General features: G+C 43.5%; 1 protein-coding gene across 1 annotated transcript in view; it reads left to right on the top strand.

Annotated features, from left to right (window-relative positions):
- The window catches only part of NIPAL2 (NIPA like domain containing 2), a 52,485-nt gene extending 37,475 nt beyond the window's left edge, over positions 1-15,010 (top strand). Inside the window, 6 exon segments of the mRNA XM_063324035.1 lie at positions 2,338-2,434; positions 6,708-6,843; positions 9,266-9,354; positions 11,088-11,151; positions 12,455-12,549; positions 12,862-15,010. Of these exon segments, the coding sequence (XP_063180105.1) occupies positions 2,338-2,434; positions 6,708-6,843; positions 9,266-9,354; positions 11,088-11,151; positions 12,455-12,549; positions 12,862-13,049 (669 nt within the window). The 3' untranslated portion in view covers positions 13,050-15,010.
- The last annotated feature ends 5,951 nt before the right edge of the window (positions 15,011-20,961 follow it).

Below are 20,961 nucleotides of genomic sequence, written 5' to 3'. Positions count from 1 at the left end.
GTCTCATGCGTTTCTGCACACTCTGTGACAACCAGTCCAAGGGTCTGGGAGAGGTGATGTTTTGCACCGGGGGGGAAACACAACTCACAGTGCTGTGTCACCTGGTGCCATGGCCCCATCCCAGTCACACCATCCTGTGTGCCAGTCCTGAACTGGTGTGTCAGGGGGGAGTATACTTGGGACATCTCTGGAACATCTTTCTTAGCCTGGGTACCTTTCCATGTGGGGAATATTTATTTAGCACAGCTTTCTTCTATTCTGTTAGCAACTGTTCACTGTCAAAATAGCAACTGAAGCTATTTGAATACTGCTGTAGCTGCAGCCTGATAATGTGATATTCCCCTCTGGCCCTAAGATGTCTTTGCCAGTGACATGAAGACGGAAGCTGCTACCTTTACTTCTCCTTTTGAGTTTCCTCAAAACCCAGTTTTCCACAGGGAGGCCAAGATGAACTCACTTATCTGCAGATCTTAACATGACTTCTTCCTCGGTTCCTGATTTAGACATACCCAGTGTTTCGCTGTTGAATAAAGCTGGGGAGGCTGGCCAAGTTACTTACTGTGAGGCTGAGGCAAAGGCCTCTTTTCTACCAGCTGGTGCCCCAGCTTTCCCCTCGGGGTGCAAGCCTGGTGGGGAGGGAAGTTTCTCTGGAGGGAGATAAGACCAGTGCTCCACAAGAGATTGGAAAGATTATTAAACAAGGATTAGTCCAGGAATGCATTTTTTTAACCAACAGCAAAATGCTTTCCTAAATTCAACACAGTTAAAAAAAAAGTCTTTTTTTTTTTTAATCTTGCGATAAACATTTGACATAAAATCCAGATTTGTGTTTGTAATGTTCTGAGACGCAATTGTCTCTTGGTTGTCTTCGGGACCAAGGGATCAGTGTGAAGGTAAATAAAAAATGAATTAAGGCATAATTATATTGTGTTCATATTTTTGAATGCTACTAAACTGGGAGAGGTGTGAGCGTGGTAGAAAATTTTAGTATGTAGCTGATGACTCTTCCCTGCTGCAGTCACTCTTCAAAATGAGGAATGGCCTATCTTACATTATACAACCGCTGCTGTAACTGTTCATTCACTTCTTTGGAAAGTTCATCAGCGCAACACCCAGGTCTTTTCAAGTCTAGTGCTGCCTTATGGTGACTGCTGGTTTAAGACTGGAGAAGCATTATAAAACACAAATTGGTATGTTGGTGATGAAACCAAGGAGATAGACATGAAGTACTTCTATGACTTCTTTTGTTGGTAAAAAATGACAAAAACTGGATTCATTGATGATGACAATCTCACTTTCTATCTTATTTCCCCCATTTGATTACTTTCCAATATGCACAAATGAACTTCTCTTTCTTCTTGTTGTCTCCAAGGCTACCAGGCTTCTGAGCACCTCTCAGTGCAGAGGTCCATCATCCCTGCTCTTGTAACTGTTCTGGGCTTCATAGAAAGTTTTTGGGTTTTGCACTTGCGGTTTTCTTTAGGCGTAGAAGGGTATTTGGGCTGTGTGCGTAGGAGGGAGAATACCCATGCTTCTGAGACGGCAAAAGGCAGGAGGTACTAAGGGAATCTGCAAAGAGACACAGGAACAGCAAGTCAGTAAATTTAACTGTCTGCTATTTAGCTGTCAGATGTTCTTGAAGGAGCAAGTTTGGACCATGCACAGTATAGGTAAAGCTGCTTCAGCAGCTGCAGATGTCCTGCAGTGTGGTCTTCTACTGTGTCATTGAGCTTTTCAAGGTAAGCTCTTGACTGGTACCTGGGATTTGAGAACCACCACTGAAATAAATGTTTTCCTCCTTACAATGTATGGCAGAAATTTTGAAGAGAAGGACAGTGTTTGGGGGGATTTTTTTTAGTAGGACAGGGGAGAAGGGCAAAGAGGGTAGCAAAAATAAGCTTGCATCTCACAAAGAGTGACACTAGGAATACCACAGCTAGAAGGAGAGACTGCTCTTCCACCAGGTAAGTGCTTTACGCCATAGGAATTATAAACACAGTTTCTGTAAGAACTATTACTAATAAACATGGGTATCTTTGCTGTCACATTAAAAATGTCACCAGTGACAAAATATAGCTCGAAGTGCAAAATGAAAACCTAAAGAATAAGAAATGCTCAAAGTTTAACTCTTGCTATAATAGGAAAGATAAATGACAACAACTGTTCGATAGCTCAGTCAACTGGTAATAAGGTTAATTTTTAGCAGAAGATGCTTAATAAAATAATTCTCCTCTGAACTCTTAGAGCAGAGAAACTGAATGTGACATCTCAAAGACTTTGAATGAAGCATTTATTACATAGTTTCACAGCTCTAACTTTCTTCCCTTTTATTTTCAGATCTTAGAAATTATAACATTCTGCATTCTCCTCTATTTTTACAAACAAAAGGCTGTGAAGCACATCGTGGTTTTGTTAATGATGGTAGCACTACTGGGTAAGAACATATTATTCACTTTAATGTCCCTGTCTGTTACTTGATAATTCCTTGTCACTCGGTCTCCCCAGCTAGTTTAGATTAGGGTGGTTTCAAAGCAGCGTGCTGAAGGAGAATCATTGATACATTTCACGTGACTTTTACTGTGGTCTCTTTTTGAAGAGGAAAGCCGATTATGAAACATAGTTTCTATGCTTATTGCTGGCACTCTCTCTTTTTACAGATTTCCTAAAATTAATATGCTGTGTGCAATGGTATTCTGTAGCTTTTTTAAAACAATGCTTTATCTTTAGATCCTGGGAAAGGGGACTGTTTGAAATTTTGTTTTGGAGGGCAGGCTAGCCATGAAAATCAGTTCTTTAAAACAGAGCAGTTTAAGACCTTGTAAGCACTCTGTAAGCACATGCAGTGATATGCTGTGACTGTACAGGAACTTTTCTTTGAATTACCTATGCCTGTTTGCACACCCAACATTTCATACTTTACCACCTTTCCAGAAACATAGCAAGAACTCAGTGGGCCACTGAAGCTTGCCTTTTGATTAACATTGCCGCAATCAATACCCAGGTCATCTTATCAGGCAGCTTTCAATAAAGTTAAACTTGAATCAGTTTTGAAAAATCGCAGGAGTCTATCTCTAAAGCTCCACCACTTGCAGGGCTATATTAAGAATTTATTACCACCCTGTGTCTTCTGCCGTCCTTGCCTTGTCACTTCACCATGAAACCCTAATGGGACACCACATTTCTTTGGTTGAAGTGAAAGGTGCTTGAACTGTGCCATTGAAGTAAATGGTTATATTTTCACTGAGTTCAGTGGGTGCATGTATCAGTCTGCAAAGACCTATAACGCACATTTCTAATGGAGCCTTGGTCATGAGTCATCACTAATGGTCATGAGTCTTTTGATAAAATAGAATTTCACCAAAGTTTGCCAGTTACACAATTTGGATTTAACTGAATGTGAAAAACCCTCACAGATTTATTAACTGCCTTCCTTCAGATCCCTGACTGGTTTCTTACCCAGCTGAAATGCTCAGACTTCCAGATCAATTTTTTCATGACAGTCTTCCCATTTAAGTTTCCCAGCACTAGGAACATCAGGATCTGTAGCTCTCCAGAAGCCTTGAAGGATTTCCATGGTCCCTGCATAAAGCAGAGATGGAAGAGCCCCCAAAGCCTTAGCTTTAACTGTTTGACTGCTCTTGGTTTGGAGGAGTGAAGTGCGAGTCCAGCCAGACTCAGGTCCTAGCACGGAGCCTAGGAGCTTCAGCAGAGCTTCCTTGAGCTTCTCTTAAGCTTCTTACCCTCCCATGAGGAGCGTGAAGCACTGCATGCTCCTGAGAGACAAGCCAGGTCCAGCCTCCTTGTTGTATAGCTGGAAGCCTGGAGATCCCCAGATGGGCTTCTACACTTGACTGCTGCAGATCTGGGCAGACCCACCATGATGACTGCCCCAAGCAAGGTCAACACATGGCTCCGGGAGACCTGGGCCATTGAGCTGCGTAGCCCTGTGTGCTTCTTTTGCCATGGAGCCTGACAGCCCTGATGCCACCTGTGCCAAAGGGACGCATGGAGCTGCTGAACAGCGGCAGGGCTGCAAACCCATGCCGCAGCAGGCGCTAACTGCAGTTTAGTGGTCAGGCTGCAATCAACCAAAAATAACAATTTCAGCTGGTGGCTGCTGACATTTTGGTGAGCATATGCAGCTTCAGGAAAAATGTGTCATTATTTCTGCTCTATTAAAAAAGACACAAACAAACAAATCCTCGTTCATGGGAACTTTTGAAATACTGACATTTCCCTCAAGCAGGAAACCCAGAACTGTGGCTGGCTCTGGTTCCCAGTCCTGGTGCCTGGCAGTCCCCACAAAGCTACACTTGGAGCCGCCTTCTTGCTCTCCGACCTTTCTGCTGAGCAAAGTGGTGAGAGAGGGGCTGAGAGAGGTCCCAGCAGCTCTGCTCCCAGCCGTCTGGCATACGCACTGTCCTCAGAGAGCCCTGGCTGTGGGACGGGTGGATGAGGCTTGGGGTCTCCAAGCAGAAAATTCTCAGTTGCAGCTCATGGAAGGGGATTTCTGCGTTTTCTTATATCTGCACAGATACATTCCTGGTGGAGGGTTTGGACAGATGTAAACGAAAGGTAGAACGGTTTCTTTAAAAAGAAGGCAGCCTTTGTGCTTCAATGGATATGAAAGCTACTTTCATTATGAAAAAAATACAGACGTGATTCTAAAATTTGCAAATGTTTTGCTTAGTAAAACTCTGCAAATTCATTTGGTGAGAATTACCTTACCTCATGTATATACTGGGAGTTATCATAAGTTTGGGGGGAAATATTTCAGATTAAAGTGGGATTTCTGAGTTTCCTGCCCTAACAGCTGGAAAGTGACATCATTTGTCACACTAGCCTCGCAGGGCGGTTATTCTATCAGAGATAGGAAAACCATTACCTAGGTTTTGAAATTTATTCCAGGGCTACTTTAAGAAAAAAGATCATTCAGCTTTTCAAAAAACCCAACCCAACCAAACAAACAAAAAACCCCTGATGCTTTCTTTTTTGCTTTGTTAAAATAATAAGGGATGGAAACTGCCCTTTTGTCAGAAACAAGTTTTCACCAATCTTTACCTTTAGTTGGACAATTCAAACTACTAATTTTTACCTGCAAGTGTTCTTTTAAAATAGTAACTCCCCCACATTAGAGTGCAAATCTCAATTTTTATGTAGGCTGCTTGTTGGGTCTTGAGTGTATTTTTTGGCTTTTTGTCATACCATTAGCATGACTGCAGGCCAGGGTTTGACCTCCTCTGCTCACTTTTACTGCTAGGTTTGTTAAACCGCTCCACCTATTTCCATTACAGAGCAAGAAGTACTAGGTGGAAAGGTTGTCATGAAAACAGGATCATCACAAGATGTATGCAACTCCTAAACTCCCCCTGAACTTTTGGACTCGCTGTAAGAAAAATGCTTGCAATCAAAACCACAGACTTGAATCTATTCTCCTTCCCCCACCTTTTCTCCCAAGCCTTGGCCTGAACTTTTTGCACAGTGCAGCTCCTCTTGCCAATCTGAATTTTGCAGTTACAGGAGGATGAATCAGACCACCGAAATCCAACACTGGGAGAGGCTGGAACTGGATCCCAGCTGGGGGACAGCGCTCCTGACGATTAATTACCTTTTTTTCAAAGGTCATCTCCACACCCTGACTCGTCTTATCATTTTTTGTTTCTTTTGAATTTGGTACATTTTACTTGCAGGAATCACAGCATACTTGCGTTAGCTTCAACAAAGAGCGCACTGCAAAAGGAAATCTAAAGTAATTCTTAGCTGAACTGTCAGTCCCTTTTCTAGAAGATGTATATTGCAAGACTTCTCTGAACTGGCGACATGTATTAAAACCATTGCCTGCCTTCTGAGATTTGTTTGTGGTGATGCAATGACAGTGACTAAATGGATTGAAAACAAACTACTAAAATATTCTATTCAATGGGCTAAATCCAGTAATGGTCTTAAGAGCCTGGCCCCTGAAATGAAACACAGACCCCTGTGTTGGTTGACTGCCCCCTGTACAAAACCAGTGGGGGGCTTCGTGATGCGACCCCAAAAGTCGTCTGTGGCCAGCTTTAGCTATTTCCCACCTCAGCAGAGAAACCCTGAGGGTGAGGAGTTATTTTAGGCTGCTGGTATCGTGTGCAGGCTGCTATTAGGAGGTGTCCCAGCTACTTTGAGCAGATAGCGAGACTTCTCAGACCTCCCTGAATAATGCAACATGAGCTCCAAATTAGCAGCTGGAGGATAAAGTATGTCTGAAAGACGTGGAGTCTGTTGTACCACCACCATCTGGTAGTCCAGTGTTTAGGATCTGCCCAGCAATGGGAAATGGATCCAGTTCTTTCTTCTACCTGAGCTTAACCTCTCTCACACATGGACACAGAGTCCTACCTTGCAAGATTTTATCTGACGCTAACCTCAGTTACCTGGTTGAAAATGGGGAAACTTTGGTAGGTGCAGGGTTGCTGCAGACCTCAGTGCTACGAGAACTTGCAAGGGAAAACACAAAGCACACATGGAGTTAAGGCCACTCTGAATTTAGGCAGTAACTTAGTGAGCATTTGTAAAATCAAACGCTTGGCTTTAGGTGCCCAAATCCTGCCACAGTGTGTCTTTAGGTGATCAGCTCTGTGGCTCTGACCTGGCACCTTGTCCTCCCTCCTGGATGCTCTGAGGTCCCTGCTGTGAATCCTGCCCCGCTAATCTCTCCCTTTCCCTTTCAGCATCGCTGACTGTCATTGCTGTGAAGGCTGTGGCCAGCATGATAACACTCTCTGCAAAGGGGAAAATGCAGCTAACTTATCCAGTTTTCTATATCATGATTGTTTTAATGGCAACTTCTTGTGCTTTCCAAGTCAAGTAAGTGAGTTTCTACTCATCTCCTAACATTTGTACCCATTTATCTGGTTTTTTTCAGTACTGATATCGACTCCAGATCCAAGTTGCACTTAAAGGCAACAAATTCCTAGCAGAGCCTTGGCAGATGCACGAATTGCCTACAGCTGATTGTGTTGTTTATTTAGGCTTTATTTCTCAGTTTATAATTGATTAATTACACAGATGCTACCTCATGTCATTATCACCTTATACAAGGTCTTACCAATTTTAGTTCTAGTTTTGGCACAGGTTTTGAACTCATGAAATGAAATTTATGTTTATGTAATATATTTTTTTGTTACTTTTAGCAACCTTCATTGCTGAATAACCAAATGGCCGTGTTTACCCTCATTGTGCATCTGTTTTCCCTAACTTATGTCACCCATCAGACCAAAAAATAGAGCTTACCCCAACCTTCTCCCTGCCTCTGTTAAATCTGCATGTTGCGCTTTGCTACCCTGTATGTCTGTACCTTTTTAGGAAATAGTTAACTTTTGGTGAGCAGGGGACATGTGAGTTTTGCCTGCTGGCCTCTGGCCTGTTAAGTGATTGTTTTATGCTGCCTTCGCAGATTGCTGGGGGTGGCAGCATGGTAAAATATGACTTGCAGCTGAACAGAGAGTCCATTCCCTTTATGCCGGTCCCTCTGCTTCAGGTGCTGATAGCATCATTCAGTAATCTCATCTAGACTGCTCCAGTGCGAATCTGAGTGTTTACTTGCATGATTTTTTTCCAGTAGAAGAGCCAACCCAGCTTTCTCGTGGCAGAACATACCATTCCCATGTGGAATCAGAAAGTCCATGCGTTATTATGCAGTGACTCTCCATGGCTGACTCAAGAACTCCCCTGTAACAGATTATAGACTGATTTACATCCAGCTTGTCTTCGCTGGGAGAACAGCTCAGGGCATTTAAAATAGGAAATAAAAACTTGGTGAATAGGAAGCTGCTGAATTAACCTCTCCTTCTTGGCAGTTTTTTATTTCTTTCATTTGCTGTGTCAAAATTAAAACAGAAGTGAAATGTGCCCATTTCATTCCCTGGGCTCTTTCGCTCCCTGTGTCTCTTTCTGCCTTCTCTGTTGGACATGTTTTCTAACAGACACAGTGTTGTCAGTCTAAATTTTTCATTTTATTTGTTTCCTCTCTTATTTTATTGGACTGTTGTGTGTTAGCTCAGAACAGCCTGTGCTGCAACATCCTCCTGGATTCAATGCTAGGCCTTGGTATCACTGTTTTAGTCCCTGTGACCAAGTTTGTTGCAAATGGGAGAAAATAATGAGGTGTTTTCAATGACTTCAAAATCCTGACTATCCTGTGGATATGTAGGATTTCTTTATTTTTAAAGCACCATGGAGACTGTTCAACAGTTGCTAAAATAACCATGCAATTACTTTAATGGCTAAAACAGATCCAAGCTTGGATTTTTACTGTGCACATGTATTGTACCAGTGAAACATTTAAGTGTGGTTCTTTTTATAGGTTTTGAACACACTCTGCAGCCTCCTGCTTTTTCTCTTTTGGTCTGAAATGTACCGTTCACATAACAGAGTATCTACCAGTGCATCCGAGAGTTCACACTCATGATTCATCACCCTGTGTGTAAATGTTGATAGCTCTGGTCTCTGTACGAGTGGGTTAATTGTTTTGCCTTTTTCATCGTCTGATGAAGACTGGGTGGGCTTCTCCATGGCCAGTGTCTTAGTCCTGCAGGTTTGTGTGCAGTGTACGCTCCTGCACACTCTTGCTCATGATTCTGGTGAGGGTTTGTGTTGCCTTTCTGAGGAACACAGCAGAGAGTTTCCAACCCAAGGAGCACATGCTTGGAGCCACCTTCCTGGACTTACCCGGCAGGACAGAGTGTGACTGGGATATGATTGCATGGATAAACACACAAATATGTGTTTTAGCCAAGTTGGATTGAGCAGTAGCAGCAATGTGGACTTCAGTAAAGTGAAACGGTTCCTACGAGGACTTGCGTGTTCATGTCCGTGCTGGAAATATACCCTTACACAACCTGTTTAAATTAGAGCAACTTGTCCCTGGCTGCTCGCAGGCAGCACTGCTTCCAAGAACCAATGCAGACCATAAGCAGTAATACCCTAGCATTCCTCCCTTATCTGTGGCAGACAAAATTTTTCCAACAGTGCTTCAAAGGACTCTCCAATGACAGCCTATGGCCAGAAGAATCCACAGCAACCTTCTTGCTTTCACCTATTTGTTTGTACTCTGCAGAGTCAAACCCAGAAGGTAAATTCAACAGACATATGCATCTGTGCAGGGCTACTTGCTATTGTGGTAAGAAATGGTCACACTTATTGTTAAGCTGACATAAAGTGGCTTAACCTGACTTAAAGTGCAATGAACCTCCTGTAGGCACGAGGTGCAATAACACTTGTCTTCCAGGTTCTTGAATCAAGCAATGCATCTGTATGAAGCGACAGCAGTTGTGCCCATTAATTTTGTGTTCTTCACCACCAGTGCCATCATTTCAGGTTTGTTTCTGGCCTTCTGCCTCTACAGAATGATTTTCTAAACGTCAGGTTTTCAAGAATAACTGCCTGTGAACAGGAACAAAAACCAGTCATGTTTATCTTCGCAAAAAGAAGTTTTCCCTAAGAGACAGGTGTTTAAGTTCTGAAAAATGAATAAGTTCCCAACTTTCGAAGCAAAATAAAAATAATAAAATTCTAGCATTTCCAGAATTTATACATACAGTTTACTGTGCATTGCTGGCTTACTAGAAGTACCTGCATTTATCCTAGCCTCATCTTGACGGCCAGCAAATGCATTTACCATGTGCACACCAGCCTCTCCATATCCGAACTGGTAGAGTAATTTTAACAGCCTGGCAAACTACTCAAATGACAACCAGCTGTGCTTCGTAGTAGTTAGTGTATGTTCAGTTTCAAAAGGTGGAATTCTAGGTTAAGTGAAGGAACTAAAATGACTCCAAAGACCTTTTAAGCATTTAACATTTTATTCTGGGTGAGAACTTCGAACTCGGTGCTGTTAAAGAGGGACTGCAAATCTTGGGAATGATGCGCAGCGTAATAACATGAGCAGGGAGGACGACTAAGATGCTGTATCAGCAATGAGCCAAAATAATCATGTTGTTAGAACATTTATGACTCATTTTAACACACACTGGGGGCTTTCCTGTCATTGCTGTGCCGGAGTTTCTCATGCAGAGCTGCCATTAATGAGAAGGAGAGTTAGCTTCACGCACAGATTGCCTCAGCACCTGTGTTAGAAGAGACCTACACTTTGTGACTGAGAGGAGACTTGTGCCAAAAGGGGGTTGCATTCTTGTGACCATATGGGGAATTTGGCCTTGGGCTGCTTTAAAAGATCAAGTACCTATTCAGGAATGGCTTAATAGCTTTGAGAATGGATACACATGCATTTGCACCAGGTTAGTCAAACCAGCGGAGGGCTTAGAAGAACAACCTCTGCTGAATCTTTCTGGGCTGCTCGTAGAAGACACCTCGTCTCATGATTCCCTCATCCCAAGTTACAGCCTTTGAAGGTACAGTCACACTTCAGCTGCACTGGTTCACGCTCTGCCGTTTCTAAGCAAAACTATGCTCATCAGTGGTTTAAAGCTAATATACTTGGCTGTGAGTTAGGGCAGCTGAGAGCCAGATATACATCTGGTTCTGTCACCTCCACTGCGGAGGTGCTAATTCCTGGAAGAGGGGTGACCAGAAAGAGCTAGTGATCCCTTCAGCTAGAAAGATTTGGCAAACTTGGCTGCTGGAACTCTTAACTTGATGTAAACATCAGGGACACAGCTAGTTATCAAAAACCTGTTCCCAGTTGGAGTTAAGATGTCCACATGGTCTATTGGAGTGGCTTAACTAAATCCATGAAGAGCCTGTTAGCTATATTGCTATGACTCTGTTTGTGAATAAGACCCTGAGTTTGACCTGCATAAAAACTGTTGCTGACAGTGCAAAAAATACCTGCATCTGTGCAGTTACTAACACAGCACATGCTTCAACCTGATAGACTAAATCTTCTCCAGTCCCATGCAGTATCTTGAGAAAGCCTAGGTAATGGAATATGGGCACATAAAGTGAACCCATCACAATGTGTATTAATACCTTATTTGGGATTTTTTTTTTGCTCCGTTTGAGCATGACACTGTTCCTGACCCTCCCAGCTGTAATTCATATCACTTGGAAGCCAGTCAAGGTCTGCAATTCTTGTTTCTGTCACATTCCAGGGGTCATATTTTATCAGGAATTCCAAAGTGCGGCTTTGCTGAGCGTGTTCATGTTTCTGTTCGGGTAAGTGTATCGGCCTAAAATCTGCACTAACGTTTGCATTGAAACAGCATTGCCTTGTGGAATCCCTCCTTTTCTCAGTAAGAAGAAACCCGTCTTGTTATTAAAGTATTATGGAATAGCCATTATAGTAGGATAAAAAAACATTAAAGGAAGATTGATGTCTGTGCCTTGGGAGTTTGGAGGCTGGTTTTGAATCCAAATATGTAAAAATGTGAGACACTTATGAACTACTAATCTCATGACAGAATGAAAAACCAGCAGCATGTGTTCCTCCAGCAGGAAGGAGAAATCACTGCTCTCCACCAAAGATCATGTTATAGGGGGTGCTTTTACAACTGCGAGAAATCTCCTCCCATCTTACCTTCCACTTGCGTGTCCGGAGGGTCTTTGCTGCCCCTGGGCATGGGCAATTACAGGAGTTACTTGCCTATAAGGCAGTAGTAGAATATCTCTCCCTTATCCTCCTCTGCCAAGGAAGACACAGCATCCCTGTGGAAGAGTTCAGAGCATGCTAAGAAGCTGTTAACAATAAATGTTTGAAGAAGGGTCTAGGTGTTCTCCTGGCTACCCGCACTGTAACAACTCTGGGGACAGGTGACAGTTACTTGTTAACGGGTGTGACATGGTTAAAAGCATGTCCTAGAACTGCTAGAGGTGTCTTGCCACAATGCCGATAACTACAGACCTCTTTGTGCTTGGCAGTCGGACCAGAGTAGGTGCACACAACTACTATTCTGTTTGACTGCAGGAAAAGTGACAGAAGACGGAGATGAGCAAATTCAACCCATGTATTTGGCAGGCAGGAATTAGTGGTTGTGTGTCCAACATAGAGCGGATAGAAGATTTATCCAAGCATAGCGGTTTCTCATCACTCCTGGCTTACAGCTTGCCCCTGAGACACACAGTCAAACGAGAAAAACAACAGAGATGTTGATTGTCTGCAGCTAGACTGAGTTGTTAATGAAATTGCAAATGCTAGAATGCTAGCTTAGATGCTCTGCGAAGATTTGCTCAGGGATTCAAATGTTGCGGTCTCACACTCACAGGCATTTGATTAGGTATATATTGCTGAAAGTGTAATTTTGCCTGCAGAGCCTTTGGAACTGATAATAAAGCTTCAGGAGGCAAAAAATAGACTGAAAGGGAGCCCAAGATGAATTTATAGAGCTGCCAGGAAGAAAAGTTTCTCTATAAACTGAGCAGCTTGGATTTGGAAGTGCTTGAAAAAGCAACATGGAAAGACATTCTCATCTCAGATGCAGTGAACTGTTTCTAATGATACTGTGCCACTGTTATTTTGCAGGTGTCTCCTATCTTTCCTTGGTGTATTTGTAATTGCAAGAAATAAGAGAGAGGAGCATTTACAAATTCCTTTTATTGACTGTGGACTTATTCCTGGTAAGTAGGGCTTTTTTCTGTCTCTGTTTAAAAATGAGGTATCAGATAATGGGATGACCTAGGAGAGTTGAGTCACAAATGTGTTCTAGTCATATTTAATAAATATACTGTTCCCTTAATTTCTATTCCTGTTCCCAACAGATTTTTCAAAGAATTTTTCAGAGTTTTTCCAAGCTATTGTTACAACCAGTCAAATGAAAACAATGATTATTGGAGCAAAGAATGTTTAAATGATGGATTGGTGGGGGATTTGTTTTATTAAAATTCTTCACAGAGTTGTTGTTTTTCCCTTCTCTCACCCCATTTCCTTAGGAAAAAAATTGACAGGCAAAATACAACCAGATTCTCGCAGTTCACGCTATGGCACTTTGAATAATGAAGACGACTCGGTGAAAAGTCAAAGCTGAAAGAAGAAAGCACCTTACATGCCAATTAACAGGAGGAACAGCACTGGAACAAGGATGAGCAGCACCTTTTTGTTGAACGTATTCAAGTATTAGTTGAACCCCTGTATGTTGATGAGTCATAGCGTTATTTAATCCTACTTAATTTATCCCATGGCTGTCCCAAATGTGTTCTGAAGATAAAGGAAGCCTTAAGAAAAACTAAATAACCATTAAAGAAATGGAACATTCTTCTAGTATTATTGCCTCTTGGGGATATTTTTAGAGTCTTAATTGCCTTGAAATGCAAATAGGCACAGAACAGGTTTATAAAAATTCCTCTTTGAAGCCCCCCAGATCTGTGTAGATGCTTAAAGACAAAGGTTAGAAATGAGGAGAATTTTCATAAATAACTTCAAAGTATTCTGCTATATGTATAAAACTTAAAAAACCCTGATCCTTCCTGTTCAAGAATCAACACTGTGGGCATATATACAGTATACACAAACATATACACACAAAGTGTTTTATATTATGTGTGGAGGGAAAATCCTGACTACCTTCTGCCATCAGACTAATTCTCTTCTCTTCCAAGGAAATAAATACTTGTGTGAGGAGTGGGAAGGAAGAGAGCAGTTGCCACAAACACAGGCACGTGAGCGCACACACACACACACACACACACACATTTGTGGTGCCCAGTGAAGGCAGCGCTAGGGAGCCACGCTTGATATTTTACATCGTCCCAGGAGGTTCCTCTGCACTGGGCTGGGCTATACTAGCTGTTAGTATAACATAGCCTGAGGTTTAGGCTCTGTTTTCAGGAAAACAAGGTTTTAGTTAAGAAAGTGCAAAGCTCTCCAGAGGGAATGGGGTACCAGGCTCCCTCCCTTGGTGCGTCTTGGAAAAATATTCCTAAAAAAGAACAGTAGGGAAACTCCTGCCTCCTTCCTAAATGCTGGTAATCCTGGATGAGGAAAGGTTGTAGAAAAACAGGATCACAAAAAGTCACAGCAACAGTACAATTTTTCGTTCATTAGACAGTAGTGTCCCCCACTGATTTGAAGAGCCAGCAGCAATGGGAACCATGGCAATACGGGCTCTGTGTTCAGGTCTGGGAGGTCTCGCTGCCCCTCAGTCCCAGCCTCCCAGCAAGAAAGCTTCTTCTGGGAATTCGCCGTGGGTCCATTTACCGCTGCCTGGATGCGCTGATCCACCTCAGCCGACACAGTGGGGGTCAGACACCTCCTCTGCAGAAACAAGTGCAAGTGCTCTTGAAAAGTCTTTACATCTTGGACAAGATACTTCTTTTAGGTTTGAATTAATCCGCAGTAATGGATAGGGGCCATAGGCTCTGTGTATTCTGTTTCAGTGGCATATGAGGAAATGACGTCTCATTTTTTTCCTGAAAACTTGTTTATTTCATTTTAAAATAGGTACAGCTGAAGATCCAAAACACAATTTCATTTCAAACCCTACAAAGGGCACAAAGAGGTGCAGTTTTTCCTACGCAGCAATGTCCTGGGAGCCAGGGTGCAGGGCTGGGGGTTGTGAAGTTGTTTTCCAGCGTGGATCTTTTCCAGCTGGCACAGGACAAGACTCTGTGTCTGCACCTTACTTGTACCAGCTGCCTGGCCGTGGCCTTCCTTTCCCCTCTTACAGCTTGAGTTCAAGTTTCTAAAGCTTAAAATAACAACAAAAAAAGCACATTCTTTTTGTATGCTTTCTCCAGGGAATAAGGGCATGCCTCTAACTCTCTTTTGCAAGGCAAATTTAAGTCACTTTCGAAGTCTCAAGTGAGAGCGTGTGTTAAAGATGGAAATAGGAGGCCAACAGTTTTTCATTCTGTGGCCCCAGAAACAAATGTGTGAAAGGATTTGGTTTTGTTTCTTTTTTAAATGATTGGCCTTGAGCATCTTTCTGAAATCTGTTTCCAAGATTCAGGAGGGCTGGAGGAGATAATAAGGGTTACCAGGTATAGGATTTTCTCTTTAAAGCAGGAAATAAAATGTAAATATCTGTGGCAAAAGTTATTACTTATTTTAAACTACTGTATTTCTTCTTGAACAACGCTTCTTTTCTTCCTATGGGTTTATAAAAAAATTATAAGGGTTAAAAGGTTTTCTGTAAACTTGAATGTAATTGAAATTAATTTATGGAGCAAAACACTGATGGGAATTATGTGTAATTAAAATTTGTGATTTGACATGATTTTTGAGATGTGAGCATGTTCCAACAAATTAATGTATCACAAGATTGGAAGAACTCAGAGATGAGAATTCACTACTGCTCTGCCAAGAAAGGGACATAATTTGTTTCAAGAACCAGTTTCTAATCAATATAATTTTCAGATTCTGCTGGCGATATTTAGGTTGCAAACACCACACACAAATGCCTGCTAAAAGAAAAGCCTTTTCTCTGGAATACAAAAAAGTCTCTGGAGCTCTTCTCTTTAATAATGAGTTATTTTCTTGCGATGTTTTTCCTGACATCAAAAATGTGGGCCAGATATAAAGCTGCAAAACTTGCACCTGCAGACTGAAATCTCTTGAACAGATCTTCCCCAGCATCTGAGGAAACCAAACCGCGGGAAGGCGGGGTGGGCAGGCGGCGGCTCACGTGGTCCCCCAGGCTCCAGCTTGGGATTTTTGACAGACCAGAACCAGCAGGACTCGTTTAGTGCTTGTTCCACTGCTGGTCACGCTGCGGTAAGAGATGAAGTATTAACTGGCCATGGGCCTGGAAATGGGAGCTCTGGATTAGAGCAAGGCTGTTTAGTTTTTGCCATAAAATATCAGGCTGGATTTACCAAATGGTTTCGGCTGGATTTACCAAATGGTTTCGGCTGGCAAAAATTAAATGAATTTTGGACTGGATTTGTATTTTTGCCCACGATAGGGGCCTGGCATTCACCTGGCAGGCTTATTGCCTGCTCCTTGCTACAACCCAGCTTTTGGTGGCCTCCTGTTTTGCGTGTGAGGGCACTGGTCACCTAAAACCAAAGGAAAGAGGTCGGACATCATAGGAGCTTGAGCTTCTGTGCTTTGAAGCTGAAGTTTCAATACCTGGAGAGCTGCTTGAACGGTTCAGTGCTGCTCAAAGTCTTATCCTCTTTTTCCCAGCTGCGAGGTCCTGCATGGCCCGTGGCTCTCTCTGAGCCGGTTCAGCTCATTCATCCCCCAGAAATCATCTGCTTTCTTCTCCTTGTTGAGTTGGCTCCCTGAGCTGAGCCAACCCAGCTGACTGGAGCGTTTGGTGGGAAGGAGGGGAAAAGGAGGAGAGGGAGTGAGGCCTCTCTTCTTTAGGGGGAAGTATTACATTAGTTCTCTCCTTCTGAGGAGCTTCACCATACAGCAAGCATCCTGCTAAGCTTACTCCTCATGTGTCACCATGGCCCAAATGCAGCAGTTATGAACCTCTTGAAGCATTTTAAAGGGTCTGACTCCTGAAGCAAAACCCTGAGCCAGACTCCCTGGGCTGTGCATAGCTAAGTGCTGAGTGGCTCCACATGGGTGCTAAGACAGGCATCTTGTGGCACAACGAGTGCCCTAAGCTCAGCTAGAAGCCTGGACATGTGTCTGACTGTGCAACTTGTTCTAAGGATCGATTTTTTTCTTTCCCTTGACTGTTTGTTATGAGGTGCATGAACAGCCCTGGAAGGATGGACTGGGTCTTCTGAACTCAAAATGGTCTGCCCTTGCGATCGCTCCTTCCAACCCACTTTATGCAGGAGCGTTGGTTATTTGCAGAGAAAAACGTTGACTCTGATAACACTGAGGTGCAGATGTTTAGACTGAGCTGTCTTTCAGTTTACCCTTTTGTTACCATCCTCTGAGACTTGGCCTTTTTCTTGTTTAGATTTGTTTGTTTATTCCATTTGGAGAAATCAGCTGGACCGTGTTAGCAACTAGCCCAAAGAGAGATAGCCTAATTACCATAATTATTATTGGAGGCCCAAGCTGGAAGATATACAACCTGAGGCCACTTCAGGAGAAAGAGATAATGTTTAGTGCTCTGGGTTCTCAGGAGCTTGAGAAATCGTGCGTTTGAAATGTTTCTGAGTTCTGGGATAGAATTAGGGACATCAGTGAATAAATTTCATATATTCCATATAATTTTGTACGTGGTTTTAGTTTAGCTTGGCTTTTTTTTTTTTTTTAACTGATTTAGGAGTGAGGGATGACTATTCTCTGCCTAGAGAAGCAGAGAGGAAATTAGACATTCCCTTGGCAGATAGGAGATGTTTCAGCCTTTTAAAGCTGTGAGAAGTGTAGAGGCACCTTCCAAGCACCCTGGCCAAAGTAACCATTGAGCTATACAAGGAGACAGCACTGACTAATACATCGCTACACGTTAAGCAGTCATGACCATTTAGAAAGGATGCTTGTCTTGTCATGTGTTAGATCTTTTCAGAGCACGTGTAGCTGATCCGTCCCATTAGGCTGCACATAAATGTATTTTTGAAACATTCTGAACTGGTTTCTGGGGTCTGGGCGCCTTGAGCATCCTATTGATGCCTCTTTGGCATGTACTGTCTCGCATGCAGAGCTCTTGCCAGGTCTTCCCTGTGTGGAAATTAGACCGTGTGGTGGGTACATACCAAAGTCTTACTCTGATAAGAAGATTCAGTATTGCCAGGGCATTTCCCTTGACCTGGGAAGTGTTTATGTAGTGCCCTAAAAGGAAGTTGCACAAACCTACAGCCTTTGATTATGTTCCCTTTACTTTGTGATTGGCACCAGTGTAAACAAGGGTAATTTTGGGTGTCCACAGAAGCAGAATTATTGGAACTTCCAGGCACAACCGACGGACCCTAAATAAAGAGTTAAGTGGCTGCTGAGTACGTTTCTTATTTAATCTAAATCCTCATTTTTCAGTTAGGCCTCTAAAGTTTGTCCAAGCCTTTCAGGGAGAAAGTGCATTTAATAGCATAAATCTGCAGTAGCATTGTGACTGCTGATGGACTTGGGCGTCGGTGTCAGGGGACTTCATGTCAGTTCACAAGGTAACGATGAGGGCGATGGTGCTCGGCAGCTAAATCAGAAATGTATCGTGGTGGCACGAGAAATTTGCATGAACACAGAGGGGATGACTAATATATAGTGGTCTCCTGGACTCCTTGTTGACAGCGTCAACAAGGCATTTGTTGACAGTTTTCAAAGTAGAGCTGCTGTAAAGGAATGATTAGACGGGTGGTTCTAACATGACTGTTTTACATGAAGTCGATGTATCACTGTAGCCCATGGCACTAATACCTTAAACATGAAAAGTGGCCTGTGGCCATTGATGAAGGAGCCAATTTCTGTACTTTGCTAGATCACATTGGGAAAAATAGAAATGATTGATTTAAGCCTCCAGCACAAACATGCGCTTGCCAGTTCTCCAGTTGGAGATTTCCACTCTTGGAATAGGCATTGCCTTGCCTAGATGAAAACTTTGGAATCTGCTGCCAGGTCTTTTGCCAGAATCATTAAACTGGTTGAAAGAACAGCACTGTCATTTTTCTTCTGTTTGATAGCTGGTGGGCATAAATCCAGAGCAGCATGAACACAAGATCAGGACTTTTGTCTCCATTAAAAAAAAATAATTAATTATTTTCTTGAGTTTCAATAGAATGTTTACTAGGCCCAGAGCTTTATGCTATCTAATGCTCTGTAATGCCCTCAGCCAAGAGTAAGAGAGAAGCTTGCATGGCACAGAGGTTGCTAATAAGGCAGTTCTTACCTGTCACTGAAGGTTACTGCTGGTAACACATCATCCGGCAATAGAGTACAACAACAAAGTCTGGGGCTTCTATTCAGTTTTCCAAGAACAGCTGTTCTGTGTTTTACAAGGGAAAGGATCTGAGGAATATGATTTACTATTACTAAGCATTGCAGTTACCCATGTGCTTATTTTTTCCAGACAATATTTAACAGCTAACTAACAGGCACATCCTGACCATACTGAGGGGATGCTGGGTGCGTGGATGTGCTGCAGGATTCGACGCAGCGGTGTGAGTAACGGCAGGTTGCTGATATGAGAAGGAAGTTCGATGTCATCTGGCCTGGCCTCCTGCACAGCTACGGTCAGACAACCTCCTCCAAGCACTTCTGTGCGAACCCTTTGGCCCATCTACAGAAGAAGGCACACCGTCCTCTCCTACTAGTCAAAGTAGAGGATCCACCAATGCCATTAGCAATTTGTACTAGCAATGACTCATTGTTTGCTTTTGAACTGTGCCTTATGTCTATTTTAACTTGTCTGGATTTAACTTGCAGCTATTTGTCTGTTGCCAGTGATTTAAAGCACTCGGTAAGTCCCTCTAGTAAAATACAGTAAGATGACTTGGGCTACGTGCTAAGCCAAACAGACGGACCTTTTAAGTCTCTCACCGTCAGACATTTCTGTCAGCCCTCAAATTGTTTTCTGTGGTTGTTTTCTGCTCTCTCTCCGTTTTTCCAGAGTCCACAGTTGGGCAAATACAGAGTAAAAATCAGATCCTGGGAGCGCTGAAGAAGTAGCCCGGAACTGGACCAGACGCAGCGTGCTGTGATGAGGTGCGTGGCTTCCCCTCTTCCCCAGGCTGCAGCCCAGCACCCGGCTCAGCTGCCACCTCTCCCTGGAGGTGCCAAAGCTTTCTGGTTTTACACTAATTTAACGCTAATTTAACGGTGGCTGTCCTGCATGCCCAGAGATGCAGCGGCCTCGATTATTTTCAGCAATTTGACTTCTGACTCATTGCTGAGCTCGGCAATGGTCCAAAGGGTATGTGCCCCTGGTCAGAGGTCCCCAGGAGGTCCAGCACAGCAGGAGACACTGAAACCCTCTGGCCCAGGGGCTGGCACAGACACGGTGGCACCTGGCAGTGGTCGTAAGCAACCTCATTGAGCTGCCCTTTCTCCAACACCTGTGGGATTTGAGGGCTCAGCCCGGATTTGAGAGGACGGTGACTCATTCAGCAGCCTTTTAAGGTGCGGTAAGTAAATAGGCTTTGGGAGGGGTGCCTGGATGAGAAGAGACCCTGCCCAGATCAATTGGTCTCTTCTCAAGGATGGTGATGGTGCAATGGAGAGAAAAGGTGTTGATATTTGTGATGCACGACAGGCTGCTGCTCCCTCTGCCCCTTGCTGCTCACAGCCTCTTGGAGAGGATGTGTTTTGAAAGCAGCAGCTTGGACATCTCCCCTCTGAGAGGACTCAAGCACCTCTTGATGGTGAATGGGGCATCCAAACCCCAAACTGCAGCGGCACGCATGTGCCAGCCCTGGCCTCTTTGGCTCAATCGGGTGACCAGCAATGTGCTCAGTCTGTGGATGTCCGCACCCTGAGGTGCCCAAGGCTCCCCACAGGGTCCTGCTTCTGGATAGATCCTGTGTTTCTGTCCTGCTTCTTGTCCCTGCACATGGGACGAGTCTCCCCCAGCCCTTTCAGGGATCTAGGTTTTGAAATGCATTTGTGTTGGAGAGAACGTTGTGGTGCATTTCCAGCCCAAGGTCTCGTGTTACACCACAGAGGAGGCACAGCTATTTTGCTGGTACCCTTTGCACTGTGACTAGTTTGAATTCAGTGCTTTGCGGTGTTCAGGTTTGGTTTTTTTTAGTAATTTCAAATGAACAGCTCAGTAATGTCACCTCAATTAGCCTGAGGTAGTTTGTGGTGGAATTCTTCATCAAAAAAAAAAAAAAGCTGCTTTTAATAGTGAAGTCTTTGCAAATAAAAGGCCATGCTGGAGTACTTTGAATGTGATTACAGTGACTCATAGTTTTAATGGCTTTTTTTTTATCTCAGAAATGGCTTTTTTCCAAGCAAAGTCCTACAAGGCCTCATATAACAAACAAGGGTTACTGCTCTTTTCCACACATAACATGAAAAATATCCTTGAGCGGAGCGAACTGCAGCCCATCTGCTGTAGCTTGGCCCGACGCGCGGCGCAGCTCCCTGACCATTACGCACGGCTCTCGGTAAAGCAAACCACCTGCTTCCTGCGCGGGGTCCCGCCTCGAGCCTCCCCAGCGCCGCTCCGAGCAGGAAACCCATCCAAGCCGCTG

Source organism: Chroicocephalus ridibundus, chromosome 2 (assembly GCF_963924245.1).
Source record: "Chroicocephalus ridibundus chromosome 2, bChrRid1.1, whole genome shotgun sequence".
Taxonomy (NCBI): domain Eukaryota; kingdom Metazoa; phylum Chordata; class Aves; order Charadriiformes; family Laridae; genus Chroicocephalus; species Chroicocephalus ridibundus.
Note: the sequence above shows the minus strand (reverse complement) of the source record. Positions and strands in the feature narration are given on the sequence as shown.